Source organism: Nycticebus coucang, chromosome 12, assembly GCF_027406575.1.
Source record: "Nycticebus coucang isolate mNycCou1 chromosome 12, mNycCou1.pri, whole genome shotgun sequence".
Taxonomy (NCBI): domain Eukaryota; kingdom Metazoa; phylum Chordata; class Mammalia; order Primates; family Lorisidae; genus Nycticebus; species Nycticebus coucang.
In genome coordinates, this window is record NC_069791.1 from 79,933,950 (window position 1) to 79,957,915 (window position 23,966).

Below are 23,966 nucleotides of genomic sequence, written 5' to 3' on the forward strand. Positions count from 1 at the left end.
GCCAAGTCTCATGCCTTGCCAGGTTAGGCCTGGCTTACTAAAGACCTAAGTGAGCAAGAATACAATCAGATCAGTGCTGGAGAAAGTAAAGTGGACTCAGTGGGAAGGATGGGTTATAATGATAACATACTCCACTGTGCTGCACCTGGCCTTCCCGCCACCCTTATTACCAACCCACTAACCCCTTACCCTACAATTCCAAAAACCAAAAAGCTCTAAAACCAAAAGGTCATTTTTCTAAGTCTGGAGCCAAACTTACTTGGAAGCAAAATATGACTCACGAAGCTGTTTGCATTCTTAATTTTTCCATTTATGAGAATAAGCATACGGTTTTTTTTTTTGGAGTGCCATGTCATATCTCACAGCAACCTCAAACTCTTGGACTCAAGCAATCTTCTTGCCTCATAGTCTATAGTCTGGGACTATAGTCGCCTACCCCAACGGCTGGCTAATTTTTCGATTTTTAGTACAGACAGGGGTCTCACTTTGCTTAGGCTGGTCTCGAACTCCTGAGCTCAAGCAATCCACCCATCTCAGCCTCCCAGAGTGCTGGGATTACAAGTGTGAGACATCACGCCTGGCCTTTATTGCAGAACTAATTACACGTGTATGGGTCCTGGGTACTGGAAGTATTACATAAAATACAGTGTATGTACAATAATGCCTATCTAAAATTTGGGAACAATTTTGGGCACAAGAGGTAAGAAACTATGAACATGGGCGGCGCCTGTGGCTCAGTGAGTAGGGCGCCAGCCCCATATGCCGAGGGTGACGGGTTCAAACCCAGCCCCGGCCAAACTGCAACCAAAAAATAGCCGGGCGTTGTGGCGGGCGCCTGTAGTCCCAGCTGCTTGGGAGGCTGAGGCAAGAGAATCGCGTAAGCCCAAGAGTTAAGAGGTTGCTGTGAGCCGTGTGATGCCACGGCACTCTACCCGAGGGCGGTACAGTGAGACTCTGTCTCTACAAAAAAAAAAAAAAAAAGAAACTACGAACATTACCTTATGAGCATCATTCCGAATCAATATACAAAGAGCTTTTTGACTTTTTTTTTTTTTAGAGACAGAGTCTTTCTTACTTTGTCGCCCTTGGTAGAATGCCATGGCGTCACACAGCTCACAGCAACCTCAAACTCCTGGGCTTAGGTGATTCTCTTGCCTCAGCCTCCCAAGTAGCTGGGACCACAGGTGCCCGCCACAACATCCGGCTATTTTTTTGTTGCAATTTGGCAGGGGCCGAGTTCAAACCCGCCACCCTCAGCATGTGGGGCCAGCACCCTACCCACTGAGCCACAGGCATCGCCCCTTTTTGACTATTTTTACTCTTCTCCTTTCTCTCTCTGCTCTCCTCCTGGAACTCCCATTATAAATATATTGGCATGTCTGAAGGTGCCGCACAGGGCTCTGAGGCTCTTTATTGATAGTCTATTAAAGTCATTGAGTTTTAGACCGTGTTTTAGTACTTCATCTTTATCCAATCATTATGCCAAATGCTTGCACCTGTCAAAAAGATTCCATTTTTCATCATACATAACATTATGGTGTAGAAATTGTTTGCCTTTATGTTGTGACAAAGGCAAGCTTCAAGATGTTTCTCTTCTGGCACTGGTTTAATTCACATGGAACCCATCTATCCAGCTTCTTTACCTTGCTGATTTGCTTGAAGTGGTCCAATATTGCTGGAATAGTAAGCCAAACCTTATTGCAAATTCACACATAGATTGAGATGGATTTGTTTCCACTCCTGCTTTCAGCTCATCATTCCCCACCTTGGTCTTAGGTCACCCACAAAGCTCAATTTCAAGATTAAAATCACCAAAACAGAACTTCTTGAACCATCACAAAAATTGCTCTAAAAATTTTTCAAAAGACAATCACAAGCCAAAACGCACATTTGAAAGAATGAAGATGTACCTCTACAATAAAAAAAAAAAAATCAAAGTCAAATGACAGAGATAACAACTGTCGAAGTTAGTACTTACAGAAATCGGACTTTTCATACGTAATAACAGAAATACCAAACCAGCAGCAGAATGAGGTGAAGCTCATACTTAGTTTCAGTGAAAAAGGTTCTCAAATGTAAATGTACACATGGAGGAAATGTGGTGGAGGGCAGGACTGAGAAGTTAAATATTAATCACAAGTCATAGTTACACGAACACAGCTCTGTGTTCTTACGATAAACCTGCTACCAGCTAGAAGCTACAGATTTATAGTACTTACAAAAAAAAAAACAAGAATAACATAAATAGATACAAAAATTATGATAAAAAACAAAAGTGGACTAAAGGTGAAGCTAACAATGACTCTACAAAGGACTACAAATTTGACTTTAAACTCTCCAGCACACTCATAGAGAGGGAGGTGCTGTTATAGGATTCAAATGCCCACAGGTTAAAAGAAACTAGCTCTCCGAGATTTACCCACAAAGAAACTTCTTCAGTGTTGTGTAACATGGTCCTCAACAACTTCCCCATCTTATAACACAACGGTTTTCAGAGCTCTGCTCTTACGGACATCTTTAGCATCATAGCACAGAGCAGTTTGTAAGAGATAACTCCATGGAGGGCTCTCTGGGAACAATGACCTCAGCTGCGGTGCCCCTCTCTGACTGTACGGTATTCAGTAAAAAGTTCTAAACTTACATGTCTGCAGGGGCAGAGGACATAAAAGAAGTCAAGTTATGGGAGAGGAAAAAGGTTCTTTGGACACCAAAATGCAGATCACATATGAAACACACAAGAATATTCTTTCCTTACTCAAAGTGATAGGCTTTCTTCCATTTTTCCTGGACTGTGTGGCACTCTCGGTCTATCCTTCATTATTTCACTTCTGTTAGAAACAGTGACAGAAATTTCTCTGCTGTAGGAAAATCAGCAGTGCAATTCCTCTGACAAGTGGCAGATGACACTCAGCCTTGGGGCTGAGGAGATGGCAAGATGGGCAGGCGGGCAGCAAAGGGAAGAGCACAGGCTGCATGGGAAAGATGACTATTACTTGGCTCCTGATGGTTTCCGCCAGAATATCTTCTTTTCAAAAAGTCAGAAACCCACATTCTATGCAAAACTTCTTGAGTTTAAATCCTGGCTCAAAAAAAGAAAAAGAAAGTTCTGAAACATGCTACAGGACACACAAAACCTTCTTATCAATTCCTGGTGAGAGGCCTCTGCCCTTAGGATTAGATGGATTACATACCTCTCGGCTATGCACATAATTATAAATTTCTTTTCAACTGACTTCTGAAGAATACTGAGCCCCAGTAGGCTCACGGTTATACTCTTGACAAGTACAGTCTGTTGTGCTATATATAGACGGCTAATGTGGCCATTAACTCCTCACTCCTGGTACCCATGTATGTTCCCTTGCCCAGCAGCCAGGAGTGCCCATGCCTCACTAACACTGAGCTCAGCCATGTGACTTGCTTTGGCGCATGGGAAATGGGTAAATGTGATCTAAGCAGAGGCTTGAAAGAGGCTCGCACACTGGGGCTTGCTGCTCTTTGAAACCCTGCCGCCATGTGATGAAGTTCAGGGAAGCCTGCTAGAGAATCCAGTGTCTCTGCCAAGACCTCGGTAAACCTGCCAGCCCCTATGGATACGGATCCCCCAACTGACTAGACACTTAAGCCACACTGAGACCAGCAAACCTGACCAAGACCAAAAGGACTCCCAGCTGATTCGAAGAATTATGAGCTAAATAAATGATCGCTAGTTTGAGCCACACAGTTTGAGGTAGACAATTATGGCAAAAGATAACTGGTACATTTAAAATATATCAGTACACTCCTATTGAACAACGGCTTTGTTCTTGTTCAACCACAACCACCCTATTACTAACACCAAGTTGTCTTACATATTCTTGTCACTTTCAGTAACCTCTGTTTTGACAAACAATTTCATAAAGCTACTCAAACGGAGAGCAACAGCATTTTCATTTGCCTAATATGTTTCTTGCAAACTGCAATCACCTAACCCCAAAGGAATCTGCACAGTGCTGACCATCTCCCACAAGTCCTGGAGGGCTGCTCACTATGAAAAGGCCCCTTGGTGGGAGAACTGTCAGTTAAAAGCCATATGTTCTAAAGCTGGAGCAGGGACTGAAACGCTGTTTGGGAAAAGTTAAGTACTCTGAAAAGGCAACTAGCTGAAGTAAGGCTTACACCTGGGCCAAGAGAAGACCAGTCTACAAAGCCACGATTCTCCTCAAAAAATACCAAAAATATGGGTGGTGTTGTAGTTGCCAAGAAAAAAAATTTTTTAATTAAAACTAAAATCTTAACAGCCCAAGATGAAGGAGAAAAGAGGAGGGGGAGGGGAGAAGAGGGAGGAAGATGGGTGGAGGGAGGGTAATTGGTGGGACCACACCTATGGTGCATTTTACAAAGGTACATGTCAGGGCAGCGCCTGTGGCTCAAGGAGTAGGGTGCCGGTCCCATATGCCGGAGGTGGCGGGTTCAAACCTAGCCCCAGCCAAAAAAAAAAAAGGTACATGTCAAATCTACTAAGTGTAGAATATAAATGTCTTAACACAATAACTACGAAAATGCGGTGAAGGCTATATTAACCAGTTTGGTGAAAATATTTCAAATGGTATATAAAACCAGCACATTGTACCCCATAATTGCATTAAATCACAGCTATGATTTAATTCAAAAAAAGAAAACTAAAATCTTAGTAAGCCGCCCAACCACCCAGACAGCATTATTAGTTCCCAGTGTACACTCAAAGATAAAATAGTTGCAAGAGGTTCACCTAATAGCTGAATTGAATGAGTTGACTTATTGTCTAGAATGAGCATTATCAACATTAGGGGAAATTCCTAAAATTTGTGACCTCTGTGTTATACTATTCAATTCATAGCCTTGTTTTTCTGAAAGAAACTAAGATACTAGAAAAGACTGGTATTTCGGGCTCAGCGCCTGTGGCTCAAGCGGCTAAGGGGCCAGCCACAAACACCTGAGCTGGCGGATTCGAATCCAGCCCGGGCCTGCCAACCAACAATGACAGCTGCTACCAAAAAATATCCAGGCCTTGTGGCGGGCACCTATAGTCCCAGCTACTTGGGAGGCAGAGGCAGGAGAATCCCTTGAGCCCAGGAGTTGGAGGTTGCTGTGGGCTGTGATGTACCCAGGGGGACAGCCTGAGGCTCTGTCTCAAAAATAAATAAATAAAAATAAATAGAAAAACTGGTATTTCGATTTTTCCTGATTCACAGAAATAAGCAATACTGTTTGCACTTAGAGAACTATTTTTCTTTCTGCTTTTTCTTGGGCCATGGGAGTAGGGAGAGGTCATGCCCAGGGCAAACTCAGAGAAGTGTCAAGTCATGAAAATTAGTGTAAAAGTAGGGGTCATCTGAGGACTCTCTTGTTTTACTACTCTGGTCCCGAGGATGTGAAACTTGCAGTTTAATGACTAGTCTTAGTATCTGGCATGGACTCTTCTTTTTACTTTTTTGAACAACTCACATCTTTCATTGGGAAAATATGGGGGTTGGTAGGTTATCTTATATTTAACACATTTGGGCACATCCATTATTTCCAGGCCAGTAGGACTATTCTGTTTCAGAGAAAGATACACCTAAAGATTATGTTTGTTCCACTATCAGGCTCATTCTCAGAAATCCTTCCTAGATTCTAGTGATAATCTATAGAGCTAGTATCTTTTGTAACAACTTGGATGAAACTGGAGACCATTCAGCTAAGTGAAATATCTCAAGAATGGAAAAACAGGGCGGCACCTATGGCTCAGTGGGTAAGGCGCCGGCCCCATATACCGAGGGTGGTGGGTTCAAACCCGGCCCCGGCCGAACTGCAACAAAAGAATAGCCGGGCGTTGTGGCGGGCGCCTGTAGTCCCAGCTGCTCGGGAGGCTGAAGCAAGAGAATCACCTACACCCAGGAGTTGGAGGTTGCTCTGAGCAGTGTGACACCACAGCACTCTACCGAGGGCAATAAAGTCAAGACTCTGTCTCTACAAAAAATAAATAAATAAATAAATAAATAAGAATGCACAAACAAACACCACAGGTATTTAATGCTAAATTGGAACTAGCTGATCAACACTTATATACACACAAGGGAACAAAACTCAACAGAATTCAAATTGATGGGAGAGCAGAGAACGGAATTCACACCTCATGGGTACACTGCATACTTTCTGGGTAAAGGGCACACTTACAACTCTGGCTTAAAATACACAAAAGCAAACTATGCAAAACACATGTACCCCTGTAATATTCTGAATTTTAAGAAAGAAAAGAAAAAAAAAAGCTTGAAGGAGAAAAAAAAAATCTGTGTATTTCAGCTTTGGTTTTGTTCTTCCCAGTGTCTAGAAGGTATGTCAATGGATAATGAAGATATGCCAACTTTTCAAGATCCAGACCTAGAATGGCTACTTTCTACATGCTCTCTCTTGTACCCAGGGAAGGCTAGAACTTAAAAACAGATGCAACACAACTTCTATGCCTGTACCTGAACCATGGCACCCTCAGTTCTGAGAATGCTTTTAAAACCCCAAAAAGAGGCTGGGCACAGTGGCTCACACCTATAATCCTAATACTCTGGGAGGCTGAGGCAGGTGGATTGCCTGAGCTCACAAGTTCGAGACCAGCCTGAGCCAGAACGAGACCCCATCACTAAAAATAGCTGGGCGTTGTGGCAGGTGCCTGTGGTCCCAGCTACTTCGGAGGCTGAGGCAAGAGGATCACTTGAGCCCAAGAGTTTGAGGTTGCTGTTGGCTGTGACACCACGGTACTCTACCAAGGGCAACAAAGTGAAACTCTATCTCAAAAAAATAAATAAATAGGACTTGGCGCCTGTAGCACAGTGGTTAAGGCGCTGGCCACATGCATCAAGGCTGGTGGTTTCAAACCAGGCATGGCCAGCTAAGACAACAATGAGAACTGCAACAAAAAATAGCCAGGCATTGTGGCAGGCATAGTCCCAGCTACTTGGGAGGCTGAGGCAAGAGAATTGCTTAAGCCCAAGAGTTTGAGGTTGCTGTGAGCTGTGATGCCACAGCACTCAACTGAGGGCGACATAATGAGACTCTGTCTCAAAAAAAAGAAATAAAAAGAAAATCCCCCAAAAGGAACTTCCCTTTCCTAAGCATCCCTTTTTTCTCAATTATTCCTCACAAAGTAGGGAATGAACCCTTGGTTTCAAGATCTGAGAAATTCGCTCATCTTTTACTTTTTCCTTTTTATCTCCATCCTAATCTCCCAGTCAGTACCTACCCTTAAAGACTGGGTTAGTCAAGAGAGAAATATTTCCTTGGAATCATCTGCCTTTGTATCTCATCTATTGGTTGAACATGGCAATCAAAGCTAGTACCAGCATCTTGTCCTGTGATGACCCCACTGCAGGCACAAGGAAGCCATCCAGGAAGAGACGTTTTACCATGTGTGGCATTTGCTGCACACTTTCAAGTTCATATTCTATAATTGCCCTCAATCTATGATGCATCCACAAGGAATTCCACATCTGATCAAACAATGAATCAATGTCTCCAGTTATCACTTTTCAAAGAATTACCTACAACCTATTTCTAGAAAATTGAATTATTTTTAGGCATATATCTCTTAAATTTGAGATAGACTCTCCCTTTTGATAATATATACCACAAGCACCCTCTAGCCCAATTTCTCCCCGCCATGAACAATGAATGTGAATACAAAGATTTTAAATCTAACAAAACTTTTTAAAAAGGAATGGTGTCAACTGGGTGCCTGTAGCTCAGTGGTTAGAGCACGGCCCCTGTGCACAGGGGCGGTTGGTTCAAACCTGGCCCAGGCCTGCTTAACAAAAATAGATAAATAAACAAAAAGGAATGGTGACCATATGTAAAATACATAGATTGACTTTTTAAAACCATTTTCTCTTTTGGCCAAGCATGGTGACTCATACTAAATTCTTGTACTCTGGGAGGCACAGGTGGGAGAAGACTTTGATTCCTAAATTTGAGACCAGCCTAAGCAAGAGCAAGACCCCTGTCTCTACTAAAAATAGAAAAATTAGCCAGATACAGTAGCCACGTGCCTGTAGTCCCAGCCAGTGGTCCCCAACCTTTTTGGCACCAGGGACTGGTGGAAGACAATTTTTCCATGGGGAGGAAAGTGGGGAGCAGAGGCAGCTCAGACAGTGATGCCAACAACGGGAAGCTACCGGCAGCTGTAAATACAGATTACACTGCTTCACTCCATCGACTGCCGCTCCTGTGTGAAGTTGGGTTCCTAAATTTCATGGAAGACAATTTTTCCATAGACTGTGTGTGTCGGGGGTAACGGCAGAGCTCTGTGGCCTGGCTCCTAACGGGCCATGGACTGGTCCCAGTCCTCGGCCTGGCATTTGGAGACCCTGGGGACTCTCAGCTACTCAGAAGGCTGAGACAGGAAGATCACCTGAGCCCAGGACTCTGAGGTTGCAGTGAGCTCTAATGACACCACTGTACTCTAGCCTGGGCAACAGAGTGACATCTCAAAAAATAAACATATAAATAAGTATATGAAAGCTTTTTATGCAATGTCAAAAAGCAATACTATAGCTATCTTCATGACAATGCACTGATTTTCATATTTTGCCCAGTTGCAAATAATTTTAATCATTTCTTTTATTTTCTAAATTTTAAGCTGACTTTATATGTGCGTATATATGTATGTGATGTAATTATTTTCACCTATTTTTTTCCTTTTTTTTTATTATTAAATCATAGCTGTGTACATTAATGCGATCATGGGGCACCATACACTGATTTTATAGACTGTTTGACACATTTTCATCACACTGGTTAACATAGCCTTCCTGGCATTTTCTTAGTTATTGTGTTAAGACATTTACATTCTACATTTACTAAGTTTCACATATATCCTTGTAAGATGCACCACAGGTGTAATCCCACCAATCACCCTCCCTCCGCCCACCTCTCCCCTCCCTCTCCCCCTTTCCCTTCCCCCTATTCTTAGGTTATAACTGGGTTATAGCTTTCATGTGAAAGCCATAAATTAGTTTCATAGTAGGGCTGAGTACATAGGATACTTTTTTCACCTTTTTTTTTCATGTTACACCTTATTAGCCAGTATTTGGAAAACAAATTTGAATTTAAAAAGATCATTGATTTTTATTCCTATTTCCCCAATATTTTGTCATCCTTTACTGAGCACCTATAGTGTGCCAGGCACTGTACTAGTGGTATAAAGATAAATGAGCAGGGGGCTTGACCTAAAGGAATTTACAATCTAATGGGAAAAGCACAGATAAATAATAGCTAAGTAAATTTTAACACTTCTAATGCTATATGCACAGTCCAAATATAAGGCAAAACAGATCATTTCTACACCCCAAAAGATACCTCTGTTCATCCTCATCTTCATTCTCACTGCCTTAACTCCCACCCTTGTAACCCTGACCTACACAAACATTCCAATCTCCTATCCTGCTGCTTCTTGCTCCTATTTCATACCATGCTGGCAGATCACTCTGCAGAACGCAAGATCTTTCTAAGGAACAGCATTTGAAGTCCGCTACAATCTATTCCCAACCTTTCCAACTTGATCTCCAACTGCCACTCTTTTGTACATTCTGTGATCCAGAAGAACTATATTTACTTAACAGTTATCACAAATACCCCCAACTCCATGTCATCCTCAAGAAGTTCCTTATTACAAGAATATAGTTTCCTGGGAGGCCAAGGCAGGTGGTTTCCTGAGCTCAGCCTGAGCAAGAGCAAGACCTTGTCTCTACTAAAAATAGAAAAGCTAGCCAGGCTTTGTGGCAGGTGCCTGTAGTTCTAGCTATTCGGAAGGCTGAGGAAAGAATATGAGGTTGAGCCCACACTATCTATCTATCTGTCTGTCTGTCTGTCTATCTATCTATGTATCTATCTATCTATCTATCTATCTATCTATCTATCTATCTATATATATATATGCTATATATCTATATATGCTGTGTGTGTGTGTGTGTGTGTGTGTGTGTGTGTAGTTTCCTACCTCCCCAAGTACCAATCCCAGATATAGTCTAAGATCCAAATTAAATAACAGCTTCCCTAGAAAGTTTTCTGCTTCTCCTATCTGGAAAATATCACATTCTCTTCTTTCAATTCCCCTGTCTATGCCTCTGTTCCTTTAACTAATGAGATCTCCTCTAATGGAATGGATTTTTGAAGAACAGGAATACTGCCATTTCCCAAAGCCCAACATTTGTACGTAGTAAGTAATCAGCAAATCCTCTCTGAATGTACTAGTGCCTGTTATTTGTGCTTTGCAGTCAGACATAGATTCCGGCAGCACATGTCAATAGGCTGAAGGACTCACCTGATTTCCACGGGGAACTGTGCATTGGTGACCAGGAAACTGGAGATTTTACACTGGTGGAGTAGCTTCAAAAACCTGTTGATCTCTGGGTACATTATTGGTTCTCCCACAAGGGACAAAGCGCAGTGCTTTACTGTCATCCCTTCTTCAAAGCGCTCTGCTTGGACACCTGGTACCCCTGCAGAAGACAGTAAAAAGGAACAAGCCAAGTAAGCACAGATGGAGGGTGTCACTCTAGTTTTTCTTAATGACTCTTTGGGTTTAGAGCAGATAAAAATTCATCTCTTTTACTGTAGATATTGCTAAGTCAATTATCGCTAGGTTCTTTGTGAAAAATATATCCTCTCTGAAGGATACCGCTACCTCGTGGAGCCCGGGGGTGGGGAGAAGCATTCCATATGCTCTTTTAGTCACCTATTGGCCATCTTTGAAACTCAATGCTCTTAGCTGTGAGCTGTACCCACTTCATAAAAAAGCTTTTAGGACTAAATAAGATGGGCCAGGCGTGATGGCTCATGTCTATAATCCTAGCACTCTAGGAGGTTGAGGTGGGAGCTCAGGAGCTCAAGATCAGCCTGAACAAGAGCAATACCCCATCTCTACTAACAATAGAAAAATTAGCCTGTTGTAGTCACTACTTGGGAGGCAGAGGCAAGACAATCACTTGAGCCCAAGAGTTTGAAGTTGCTGTGAGCTGTGAGTATTAAATGAGATGATGCATACAAAGGGTCTTAGCAGAACGCCTGGCACATGAGAAATATTCATTAAGGATTCACTCTTATCATCTTTATCCTAGCTTATTAAAGTGATTAAATTCCAGCAACTGCCGCCTTAACAAAAACAATAAAGAACCCACAGAAAAGAAAGTTAACTTTCACAGCTTGGTTGTACCTTAATTCTAAAGAAGTAATTTTATTTTATGCGCACACACACACACACAATCTACTTGGAAATAAGCAAGTGCAAGTACATACCCAAGAGATGAAACCAACAGAACAGAGGCTAAAATGAGAATAATCTAAAAGTGGCAGGTGATATCTTCTTTTATGACTAACCGCAATCCTGAGAATGCATTTCATGTCAGTATTTTTGGATGGATGAATAATTTTTTAGGTTATTGAAATCTAAGATCTTAACTCAAGTGAATCGGGTTTTAAATAAAACTTGATCCTTAAACTCAGTCTGTGTTGCCAAGACAACTCAGCATTAAGTGTAACATTTCCTTTTTGAAAAAAGTATCATTAATTTTAATCCCTCCATCAGCGCAGCTGAGTAGAAAGGCAGATTTAACCTCAACTCCAAAATTAACCTAAAACTCAGAAAGCAGAACTCCTGGCCACTGGGAGTCAGATGCACTGGGTTCAAGTTCTAGCTCTACCACAAGCTAGATTTGTGTCCCTGGTCAGGACTCTCTCTCTCTCTTCAAGTCCATTCCCTTATCTTTAAAATAGGGATTTTAGACTGAGTACCATCATCGCACCTATAATCCTAGCTCGCTGGGAGGCCAAGGCAGATGGATTCCCTGACCTCACGAGTTTGAGACCAACCTGAGCAAAAACAAGACTGGACTCTACTACAAATAGAAAAACTTAGCAGGGTATTGTGGTGGACACCTATAGTCCCAGCTACTCAGGAGGCTGAGGCAAGAAGATCTCTTGAGCCTAATAGTTTCAGGTTGCCGTGACCTAAGACACCACCGCACTCTATCTGGGGCAACAGATTGATAGATACTCTGTCTCCAAAGGGGTTGGGGGGGAGACTTTACACACACACACACACACACACACAGTTATTATTAAATGAAATGAGCTACATGAAATACTTAGTGGGGTGCAGTCCCAGCATATCAGCATTTAAAACACATTAACTGCAAATATTTTTATTTTGTGAATTAAAAAAGAAACCAAATATTTTAATTACTTGAAATGGTAATTCCATTCGAGTAAATATATATCGATCACCTACTATGTGCCACACCCAGTTTTAGAAGATTTTTCCATCAGTAAATAAAACAGAGAAAGGTCTGTGCCTTTCTAGAGTTCACAGTTTAGCAAATGAGGTACAGAGACATAAAACATGATAAATCAGTAAATTCTACAGCAGAACAGTCCAATAGAACTTTCCGTGATGCTGGAAAGGATCTCTTTCTACTCTACCTAATACAGTAGCCACTAGTCACATGGGACTGTGGAGCCCTTGAAATGTGTGAATGGGGGAGTGAAATTTTAAGTTTATTTAATTTTCACTAATTTAAAAGGGTTGTTTGTGGCTAATGGTTACCAAATTGGATATAGATTTCTATAATATAAGAAGTGATGAGTAGATGGAGTAGAAAGGTAAAACAGAATTAAAAAGAGGGGGAAGGAGAGAAGCTAATCTGTTAAGAGGCAGATGCTTATTTACTCTAAGCAAGAAATGCTGGTGGCGACAGAGCAAGTGGCATGAAGGCATCATCAGTCGGATCCGTGTTAACAGTTTAGTCCAGAGGATTTTCGAAGGGAAAGGATGTAGGGTATGAGAGAAGAAGAGGTATTAATGACTTCCGCAAAATGTTTGGCGGAAGCAATTAGTTGCCATCAACTCTGACAAAGAAAACTTTTAGGGACAGGCAGGGGGCCTAGAGACTGAGTCCTAGAACACTCACCATTCTGAGGAAAGGAAGAGGGATCAGCCAAGGAGCAGCCAGGGAGGAATGGGGGAAATCTAAAATCAAAGAGGCCAACTACCATCTTTTCTGGAGAGTTGCAACTCAAAGTATTATAAATATTCTTGCCCATTTAGACAACCACAGACACAAGCAAAGCAAACAAAAAACCCAAATCCCTGTGGATGAACCTTTTAAGGTAATGGATACTGCAGTTTTTAAATTATCCTGATTCTCTCAAAAGTAAAATGTTGAGAAAGAAATGTGCAACCCTGGTTCTCTACTTCATCAAAGCAACGTTCCTACTCCAGGCTCACTGCCAGAGGCTATTGCAGCGGTCCTTCCCTAGACCAGGCGTTCAGGACTCCACTTCACGTCTTCTCCCATCGTCCTCAAAGAAGAATGACAGAAACTAAAACAGCTTCCAAATTTCCTTTCTCTTTTTAGGGACAATATGTAATTGACACAGACCAATTAGCCAACAATATACGACTGAATATATAATTAACACAAAACAATTACAGAACAATGTGAGACTGAACACACCATTAGCTTCCTGCTTTTTAACTCCCGTGTCCATTCATAAATAACAACCCATATATTTTTGCATTGTCATGGAAGCTCAGGAACTTTCTATTGGCTTAATATGGTTTTTTTTTAAATTGGCTTAATATGTTTTTTTTTTTTAATTTCAGATCAATATGAGGACACAAATGTTTAGGTTATATTATTTTCATCTCTAAGGTGAAGTTCAAGTTGTAGTTGAGCCCTTGGCCCAGGGAGTGTGCTGAACACCCTCACATTGTGCACGGCCGGTGAGATCCCGTCCCTCTTCCTCCCACCCTCTCCTGCCTCTCCCCTCCCCCTCACTACAATCTACTTGTGTTTTCTTTCTCGTGGGTGTGTAGTTGTTTATACATTGAAGTAGCATCCAAATTTCTAATGGAAAGAACTCCTGGAGAAGGAACAGAGAGCTAACAGGAAATACTATATTCAGTAGCAAATCTATGGTGCCATTTCCCATTATCTGTGTGATACACACACACGCGCACACACAATCTGTTCTCTTCGTGTTTCCCATACCTTAACCCGTTCACAACTAAACTCTGCTGCTTCCTTATTCTAATTTATGGGGTTTTTTGATGAAGTAAGTTTTCTAGCATTTCTCTTCCTAATCTCAGAAAATCACAGCTACAGTCAGATAAACTAAGGAGCATAATCTATCTCACGGAAAGATGCCAAAGCAAAAATTTAAGATTCTAGATTTTTTTATCCTAATGTCATAACAATAAACCGAACAGCATGCCAAAAAAAAGTGATGTATTGCTCAGTAGTTCTATGTCTAAATTTCGGGCTGATCACAAATAAAGCATTCTCTTCTTTCTTCCCATAACAACATAGTTCCTAGCCAAAGATCTTCTCAAGAACCCTGAATGCCTGAAAGCCAAAAACAGTAACAGTTTTGAGGTTTTTCATAAATAAGTTTTCAGAAAACAATTAGCAGGTGGTGTTCTCTTCCCCACCTCCACACTTCTTTATGATGTGTGCTTTAGTATACCTAGTTTGCAAAAACCATCTGCTACAGATCTTTTATTTTTTGCAGTACTTCACTTCTAGGTTAAAGTATAAGGGGGAAAAAAAACCTAGCAACAAATGTGTCTTTAGCATTGAGAATATTCCTGACAAACAATGTTCAATCACTTGATATTTATTGAACTGATGAAAAACTGAGCTAAAGAAACCTCACCCCTGTCCTCAGGGAAGGATTCCACCCTGCCGCCATGGTGGTACTTAGAAGGGGGCAGGCAGCATTTGGAAAAGATGCTGAGTGGCACTGAAATTCTGACCCACTTTTCATCAATATAAAGTTAATTTTGCATGTGTATAAAGAGAAAGCGAATAAAGGTCATGAAAACCAAGATATTTTAATGCCTCAGTACAATAACTGAAAAGACAATGATTGCCCTCAGAATTGAGAATAGCAGCACAAAAGAGAAGTAGTTAAAAAATCAGAGAATATCTTCAAAATCTGCTCAAGACTGGCCGTTTAGTCAAAGTTGGAAACTCAGAGACAATAGCAACAATACCCACAAACGGTTCCATCCCACACAGAAATAAAACACAAATGATTGGGTCAGACCCAGAGGAGAGAACAGGTGGGTGGAAAAGCACACTAGCAAACAAAGGGCTTCAAGCCAGAGCGAGGGGAATAATTAATGAGCCGGAAGAGTGGAACTCCAAAAAGTGGCTAAAATGGAGAGATCAGGATATAATAAACTAAGAAGGAAATGGCTTTGAAAGGCTTTCAAGGCTTTGGAAATTGCCTATAATTTCCAATTTATAAGAATTCTGTTCCTAACCATTTCTGTTTAACCTTGAACCTTATATTCCCATAAGTATAGTATTATTAAAATGAAAATAAATTGCCCCTGCAAACTCCCAAACCGTCATTAATCTGTAATATACCTAAATTATAGTACTAATAAATCGATTTCAGTATCACTTATTCTAATTCAAATACTTTTTCCTATAGGAAAATGTATTCTAAATGCCAACGAAAAAAACTGGAAATCACATTTCCTTTTGGTTTTCTGATTCTTTGTTTATTTCTAAGCTACCGGGGACACAAGGTAATCAATAGTATGGGAGCGCCAACAGAAATTCCAATATGGGTGTCAAAGGAGAAGGAGGAAGTTCCTTCCTACAGGGCACACGTGGGCTTATTCAGCAGGAGATATGTCACTTCTCCAGGCCAATCTCTGGTGAGAAGTCCAGGTGTGAGGAAGGTAGAGAGTAGATTCTCCACTGGGGAAACAAAAGATCTGGAGTTAGATGTCTGCATCTTTTGAGTTCAAGAGTAGGGTCCATGTTAGGCTTGTAGTCAGGTGAGGATGCTGGGTTCAGAAGAGGCAAGTGACTCACCCACAGTCTCTAAGCATCAGCCTCACCAGCCTGATTCTGAGGCTGACGTAGCCAGAAAGTAGGGTGACCTGTTTTATTTACACCTCTCCCCTCAGGATGAATGAAAGATAAAACAGAGATTTCACTTAGTGCAGAGAGAATTCAGGTTTGTGAAAAAGAAAACTTTAGACTATAACCATTATAAAGCCTAGTATAAGTAATTTAGTAGAGTTATAAAATCTCATTGCCTAGTGAATGTCTACAATAAAATCAACAACCACCAATTTGAACAGATTATAGTACTTTTTGCCGAGAGCCAAGAGAATAGAAAACACAACCAACGTTCTAAAATACTAAACTTCTACAGCATTGCCAGAAGAGCACTGTTCTAGAAGAAAACATGTAACATTTTTTTCTTTTAAGTGTTATTTATTTTACCCTCTAGTAATTAGGGTTTTTTTCTTTTCTATTAGAATACTATAGTTTCGGGCGGCACCTGTGGCTCAAGGAGTAGGGCGCCGGTCCCATATGCCGGAGGTGGCGAGTTCAAACCCAGCCCTGGCCAAAAACCAAAAAAAAGAATACTATAGTTTCAGAGCAAGAGTCACTGAGACTATTATAGCAATAAGACAGATTTTCACAAAGTAATGGCTTGCTGAAGCTCAGAATAAAGTAAAAACATTAAACCAATGGTCACCACAACCCCAAAATTCAAAATTAAGAAAGCTCTTACTCATTGTGAAAAAATAAAACAGAAACAACTCATTTATGTCCCCACGCTGCCCCAGGGGTGGGGACCTGAAGCCTGAAGGCCACATAGTGCCTTCTAGGGCCTTAAGTGCAGCCTTTTCACTGAATCCAAATTTTACAGAACAAATGCATTCATTTGTAGTAATACACTTCTGCTCTTCTTTTATATTTTTATTTTATTTTTAAAATGAATGTATTTGAAATACTAAAGAATAAAATCAGTCTCACTGAAATAATCCTCCCAGATTGCACAGCACAATTAGAACATTAGTAAGCCATGAGGGCTAAACTGATGGCTACTGTGCTCAGGGTTTGGTTCTAACTTCCCCCGCCTGACTGGCACCGCTACTGCACGAAGCTGGTTGGCGAGAGAGTTTATGGGGGTGGATACCCCAGTCTGTTATCGCATTTTAACAATTATGCACTATATCCCTGCTTGCAGTAGAATTGGTGAATAATTGCACAGATCGACAGTATTTTTTAATCCTATCTGCTTAACAGACCATCATGTCAAAGAAAGCTCACAGAACACTGAAGGAAGGAAACAGATTTTTTAATGGTTGAGAACTGCAATATTATTGTGTTTCTACCAAAGATAAGATGGTTTGTTTACTTTGTACATCAGTATTGCAGAAAAGTGATACTGCAGTATCAACATTAAAGAAATCCAATGCTCATGAGTATTACAACACTCATAGGACCACAAATATCTTAAATTAGAGGGAGAGGCACAAAAGCTTGTATTGTAGAAATTAAAAGATGAAAATAAAAGCAAAGACAATTCTTTCAAGCAGCAACAAGAAATAATGATACTGAAGCAACTAAGCAAGTTGCTTATATACTCAGGAAAAACGGAAGCCATCCAGTGATGTAGAAATTGCAAAAGAATGCATTGTCAAAGTTGTCGGATGTTTGAGTCCTGATAACATTTCCAAGTACAAACAACTGCCTCTTTCAAGGAGAAACATAACTGATCACCACCATGAGTGGTGATCACTCAACTTATCAGAACAACTTCATGCAATACTTCAAAAGGAAAATATATGTTATTCAACCACTTTGGATGAATCAACTGATACTAACAACTTGGTGCAGGATTTTTTTTTTTTTTTTTGAGACCAAGTCTCACTATGTCTCCCTCAGTAGAGTGCTGTGGCGTCACAGCTCACAGCAACCTCCAACTCTTGGGCTTAAGCGATTCTCTTGCATCAGCCTCCCGAGTAGCTGGGACTACAGGTGCCTGCCACAACGTCTAGCTATTTTTTGTTGTGGTTGCCACTGCTGTTTTTTTAGCTGGCCAGGGCCGGGTTCCAACCGGCCACTGTCGATATATAGGGCCAGCGCTCTACACACTGAGCCATAGACGCCACCTGATGCTCTCACTTCTTTTCATTGTATCTTTGTATCTTTCAAGTTTCATTGTACAGAGATCAGCAAAATTTCTGTGCTAAGACTACTATCTGAAGTCACATTTTGCAACAAGTTATAAGTATTGTTAACTATATTCCTTCGAATGCAACATGGCATCATCAGTTTCATCTGTTTCATAACATGCTAAAGTTGAAGATGTGGATTTGCCTTATCATTTTAAAATGTAGTGGCTATTGCAGGGACAGGTATTAGCCAAAATTGTATCTGTGTGAGAACAAAATTTTTTTAAGAACAAAATCAGCAATGTGAATTATTGAAAGAAGATTTCTATAGGAATGCAGCATTGCTGTGTGATATCACGTCAAATCAAAATGACTTGAATATTTCTTTGCAAGATAAAACTAAGTCAGGGTGGCGCCTGTGGCTCAGTGAGTAGGGCCCATATACCCACAAACCGAGGGTGGTGGGTTCAAACCCAGCCCCGGCCAAACTACAACAAAAAAATAGTCAGGCGTTGTGGTGGGTGCCTGTAGTCCCAGCTACCCGGAGGCTGAGGCAAGAGAATCGCCTAAGCCCAAGAGCTAGAGGTTGCTGTGAGCTGTGAGGCCAAAGCATTCTACTGAGGGTGATAAAGTGAGACACTGTCTCTAAAAAAAAAAAAAAAAAGATAAAACTAAGTCTATATACCATATGTGGTTAAAAAAAAAAAATTCAAGTGAACATTTTCCCCATTTAGCAAAGGCTGTTAATGAGCAGGATGATATGAGAATCATCTGAAGAATGAGCAGCTGTTCCAGACCTATTAATTGGAGAATACAATGAAAGGTTCGCCGACTTTGAGAATCATAACATCACACTCAGATTAGCATTTCAGCCTCACCAGTTGATATCACTGAGGCATGACAGAAGGAACTGAGCTCTCAGTCGATGACATGTAAAAGCCATTGTCTGATGCTAAGAAAGATCCAACTGAAATGTGGAAACATGCAGTAGAATACACACTTTCAGCAACATACCTGGAAAATGCTTTCTTGCTTTTCAACCGCTTAGTGCCCTGAATCTACATTCCCCTATCTAACCCAAATCAAGATGCCCTTAAGGTCACCAAGGACTGATATCCAACTAGAGGGGGCAGAACTCCACGCTGCAACCAAATATTCAAATGCCTGCCAGCAAAAAGCAGATACGACAAAGTCATTAAAAAGTTAGTTAATTTTAAAATTAACAAATAGTTTTCATGTTTTCAAATTATTAAGTACATAGTAGATTTTTACAGAATAACGTACATTTTTAAGTATACCTACCTGAAGTTTCTCGGTTGCGGCCCTATTTGATCACAATTAAATTAATGTGGCCTTCCAACTTGAAAAGGCTCCCACTCCTTTGCTACACCCACCACACCGCCAAACACATATCTGTTTTCCACTGACTTAAAGAAATACTGCTTTGCGAACCTGAACAGTGTCAGTGTACAAATATCAACCAGCTCTACATTGAAAATCTTTGTAACACATTTAGTGCTGATTAAATGAATAGATATTGTACTGACATGGTATCATTTTGTCAAATCAGTCAAGGTATAAATCCTTTGTGGGAATTACCAGGTTAAAATAGATACCGTATAAATGTTATTTTTTATGAGTGAAATTGGTGGCAGTTGGTGAATTTCTGGACATCATTCCCTCCTTCTTACACACTCCAACCCCTACTCAGGACTCACTTACCCATAGACATGCTCTATTCTTTCCCCCTTACTATCCTGTATCCAACCATCCTCCTACAAGACAATATATATCTTAAAATTCTTTTGTTTCTTACAACATGAGAACCCAAAGTAAGGTAACCTTGGGCTTACTTTAATCAGTAACGTAAGACACACTTTCTGCACAGGACAACCCTTCAAACAAGCTTGGCAGACAAAATATAAAGAACATATACTCACAGACATCACCTAACACATTTTATTAATGTCAACAAAGTCTGCCTCATGATTTATTCATTACTTATGTCCATGTAAAGTACCTTTGCAAAAATGCTCCTGTCAGAAAAATTATTATCAAAACTCAGATCGAAAAACTAGTATCAAAACTCAGATCGTCATTCCGTATCAAGGACATCTCAAAACGAAGAACTGAGTAGCTATTCTTCGGGGCTGCTTCCTCCCCACAGACTGCATTCAGGCAGATCCAGTATGTCCAGGAAACACATCCTCAGCCATCATCCCATTATATAAAGGCCCAAGTGGCTTTTCAAGCACTAACCTAAAAATAAACTTATTAGAATATAAAGATAAAATTACTGACATTTCCTGCTTCCGATACTTCTCTCTCTGAGTCTTAATTTTATGTGTCAATGTGGCTGGGCCATGCTGCCCACATATTTGGTCAAACATTATTCTGGGTATGGGTGTGAAGGTGTTTTTGGATGAGTGAAGCAGATTACCCTCCATAATGTGGATGGACCTTATCCAATCAGTCAGATTATCTTAATAAAACAAAGACTGACTTCCTCCAAGCAAGAAAGAATTCTGCCAGAAGAATGCCTTTGGACTTGAACTGCCACTGTCCCTGAGTCTCCAACCTGTGAGTAAACTCCATCAGATTTTAAACTCACCAAGCCTCCACGATTATGAGAGCCAATTCCTCAGAATGAGTGAATGAATGAATCTCTCTCACTCTCAAGACACACACGCACACACACACAATTTGGTTCAATTTTTCTAGAAACCCAACTTTGCACTGAAATTTATTAATAGATATAGCTTCTATAAAGATCAATACTACTAACTAAACTAACAGTAAGTCTAAGAAAAGCTGGTCAAATTCCATATGTGGGGCTTACTAGGTCTTTACCAATTGTTTCATTTAATTTTCCAAAAGACTACTAAGAAACACTCCATGATCCAAATAAGACAAAGTAATCTGTTCTCCCACCCCTCAAAGAAGTGCTTGAAACTAAAAATCAGGGTAAAGTAAAATGTCATTAGTACCGTTGAAGATGTACAAAAATAAGTTAGCCCACACACAGACAAACACAAATATTTACAGGTCAATTTTCCCTAGAAAAGTCTTTTATATATTACTATTGATTTGAACCACTATTTGCATTACTTTTCTCCATTTCTCATAAGAAATAATAAGAGTAATAAGTACTATAATCTGAAGAATGAGTGACCTGACCAAAACAAACTTCACTGCATAAAAGAATCACCTGGCCTTCAGAATGCTCATTACTGGGTTTTATAAAGATTCCTGCATAGGTTGCTAACACCATAGAGTGCCCATCCATGTCAAAACAGCCACGGTTGGGATTTCTTTTTACTGTTGCATGTAAAGGAAAATATGTGAGAGGAGTCACCAGTACCAAGTGGAGACGAGACAGGTGCATTCAGATCTAACGGAGAACCTAACAAATTTCGATTCATCAGTTATGGCTGTTGCTGTGTAAAGCCATTGCTTTATAAGTCCACTATATCTATCTACAGTAGTGTTTCTCAAAGTTGGTCCCCAGTTCAACAACACCCAGAAACCTGTTAAAAATGCACATTCTTAGGCTCCACCTCAGGCTTACTGAATCAGTTTCCGGGAAAGGAGACCAACAATCTATGTTTTAACGAACACTTCAGTTGATTCTGATAAGGTTTGAGAACCAATAAACTCCAGTAAAGTCAAACATTTTTAGGTGTGAGACAGAACTGAATCAAGGAATTCTAGAAACTGAGTTGCCAAATTTTTACTACATCACACTATGAGTCACGAGGAAGAAAGTTTTACTAATATCATCCCTCCATTTTTATAAGGCACTCATTCAAAACTGCTTTCCCAGCACTCGATGACATTATTTAAGAATTTTTCCATGACCTAACTAATCTATGCATAAGGCTGCTTAAGGCTCACCAAGACAGAACAATAGCAAAGACTTTTTTAAAGGATGATGATAAATTCCCAGGCAAAACTTATAAGAGTGAGTGCACCTTGTTATTAAGTTGCTATGTTTTGGATTAAATTTTTAGTTCTTCCATCATATGGCATATAACAGCTAAAAAGGCCAAATATATATGTAATATTTCTACAAAGTTTTCACTTCCTTATAGGAAAATTTGCCAAGTGGGGACAAAATCCTACCAAAGAAGCAATTCCTCTGCCAATTTGACTCAGGCTATTCATAGGCAGTAACATCCCTTTGTGGAGGGAAGATCAATACCTTTAAACTGCTTAATCATGTTCTGATGGTTTTCGATGGCTTCCTTTAAGATCAGTTCAGGCTGGTCCATCTTCCACCGCCATTCAGTGCCCACTGGATTGGTGTGGTGCCTAGGAACAAGACGCAGAGTTCTAAAAGACGCCTTTAGTGAGATCTCGACTGGTCATCTGCTATGAAGTAGTCTACAAAATCACAAAATTGGGCCTCATTTTCTTCTAAGAACTCAACTGTGCAGTATTTTCAACTTTGTTTTAAGTCATGACAATCTGGCAGAAAGGAGTGACTAGAAAAGAGAAGTAGTTCAACATCTCTGCCCATTCCCTGGTTCTAAGTTGATCAACTCCAGTCACAAGTTGGCAGAACACTCTTTCTTGCTTTTAATCTTGCTAACTATGTGCGTGTACAAACAAGGCACCGCAGTGCCACCAGGTGTTACCAATGACATCAGCACCTCACAAAGCAACTGAGGAAAGCTGGAGCATTTCGGTTTGGAAACCACACTGGGAGGACCAGAGAAAGAGCACACTTGTTGAAGCAGGGATGAGAAAAGGACCGAAACTCCTCCTGGAAATTTCTTTCCTTATATCCCTTATGGAACAAAAGTAGGGAGAAATCAACTTTCAAAGAGATCCTGAGGGTGGACATTTTCTCTCTGTTTACTAAGAGAAAACTGCAAATACTTTTTGCAATCAATAGAACTGGAAAACTCACATCCTAAATCAGTGTGTTTAGACACATAATGGTGGTCATTTTTGTAACACCCATGTTTACCCATTTTTGTGGTTGATCAAATTCCACTCAAAGTGATGCAGCTTTCTCTTATTTTTTCATCAGTCAAATCCTGAAAGTTCTTGAAGTGACTCTGTCTCTTTCTCTCTCTCTTTTTTTTTTGCAGTTTTTGGCTGGGGCCTGGTTTGAACCAGCCACCTCCGGTATACAGGGCTGGCGCCCTAATCCTTTGAGCCACAGGCACCGCCCATGACTCTGTCTCTTATTCCAACATTTTCCAAGGCTTGTTCTGAAAGATGCTATACAAAACAAAGGGATGGGAAAGTTCTAAGAAGAGCTGCATTCTTCATTATCCTTTTGGAGAATCACAAAGTCTTCTCAGATTGTTTTTGATCTTATATGTTTTTACTTCCTTATTATGAATGAGTATTTCCCATTATTCATTTTGGTCATTACCAGTTAAAGAAACTATATTTTTATATCATCTCCCTGTACTAAGGTGCATGCAATCACAGCTCCCTGCAAACTCAAACTCCTGGGTTCAAGCGATCTTCCCACCTCAGCTTCCTGCATGGTTGGGAATATAGGTGCATACCACCATCCCCAGCTAATTTTTTTTTTTTTTTTTTTTAGAGAAAGGGTCTCACTACGCTGCCCAAGCTAGTCTCAAATTCTTGGCTCCAAACAATTCTCCCATCTTGGCCTCACAAAGTGCTGGGATTATCAGTGTGAACCACCATGCCCTGCCAAAATCAACATTCCAAGCTAAAAAGCTTCTGTATAACAAGGAAAAAACAGAGGGAACAGACAATCTGAAGAATGGGAGAAAATATTTTTAAACTATTCATCTGATTAGGGAGTAATATTCAGACTATATAAGAAACATTAATAACTTAGCAGAAAAAATAATAATAATCTGATTTTTAAATGGGCAAATGATCTGAATACACATTCCTCAAAAAAGGATGGACAAGTGCCCAACAGATGTATTAAAAAAAAAATGCTCAGCATCACTAATCATCAGGGAAATGCAAATCAAAACCATGATCAGATTTCATCTCA

The 23,966-nt window shown here is 40.4% G+C and overlaps 1 protein-coding gene across 4 annotated transcripts in view; it reads right to left on the minus strand.

The window, feature by feature from the left end:
• LOC128561396 (S-adenosyl-L-methionine-dependent tRNA 4-demethylwyosine synthase TYW1) overlaps nucleotides 1-23,966 on the minus strand; it is a 197,139-nt gene that overhangs the window by 85,975 nt on the left and 87,198 nt on the right. For 3 of the 4 annotated variants that reach the window (XM_053555541.1, XM_053555539.1, XM_053555543.1), the window contains 2 exons: nucleotides 22,176-22,285; nucleotides 10,307-10,484 (listed from right to left, as the gene is read on the minus strand). In XM_053555541.1, coding sequence (XP_053411516.1) covers nucleotides 10,307-10,484; nucleotides 22,176-22,285 — 288 coding nt within the window. Of the gene's footprint in view, nucleotides 1-2,521; nucleotides 3,080-10,306; nucleotides 10,485-22,175; nucleotides 22,286-23,966 lie in introns of those variants that run through there. The other variant, XM_053555542.1, reaches the window with a different exon arrangement.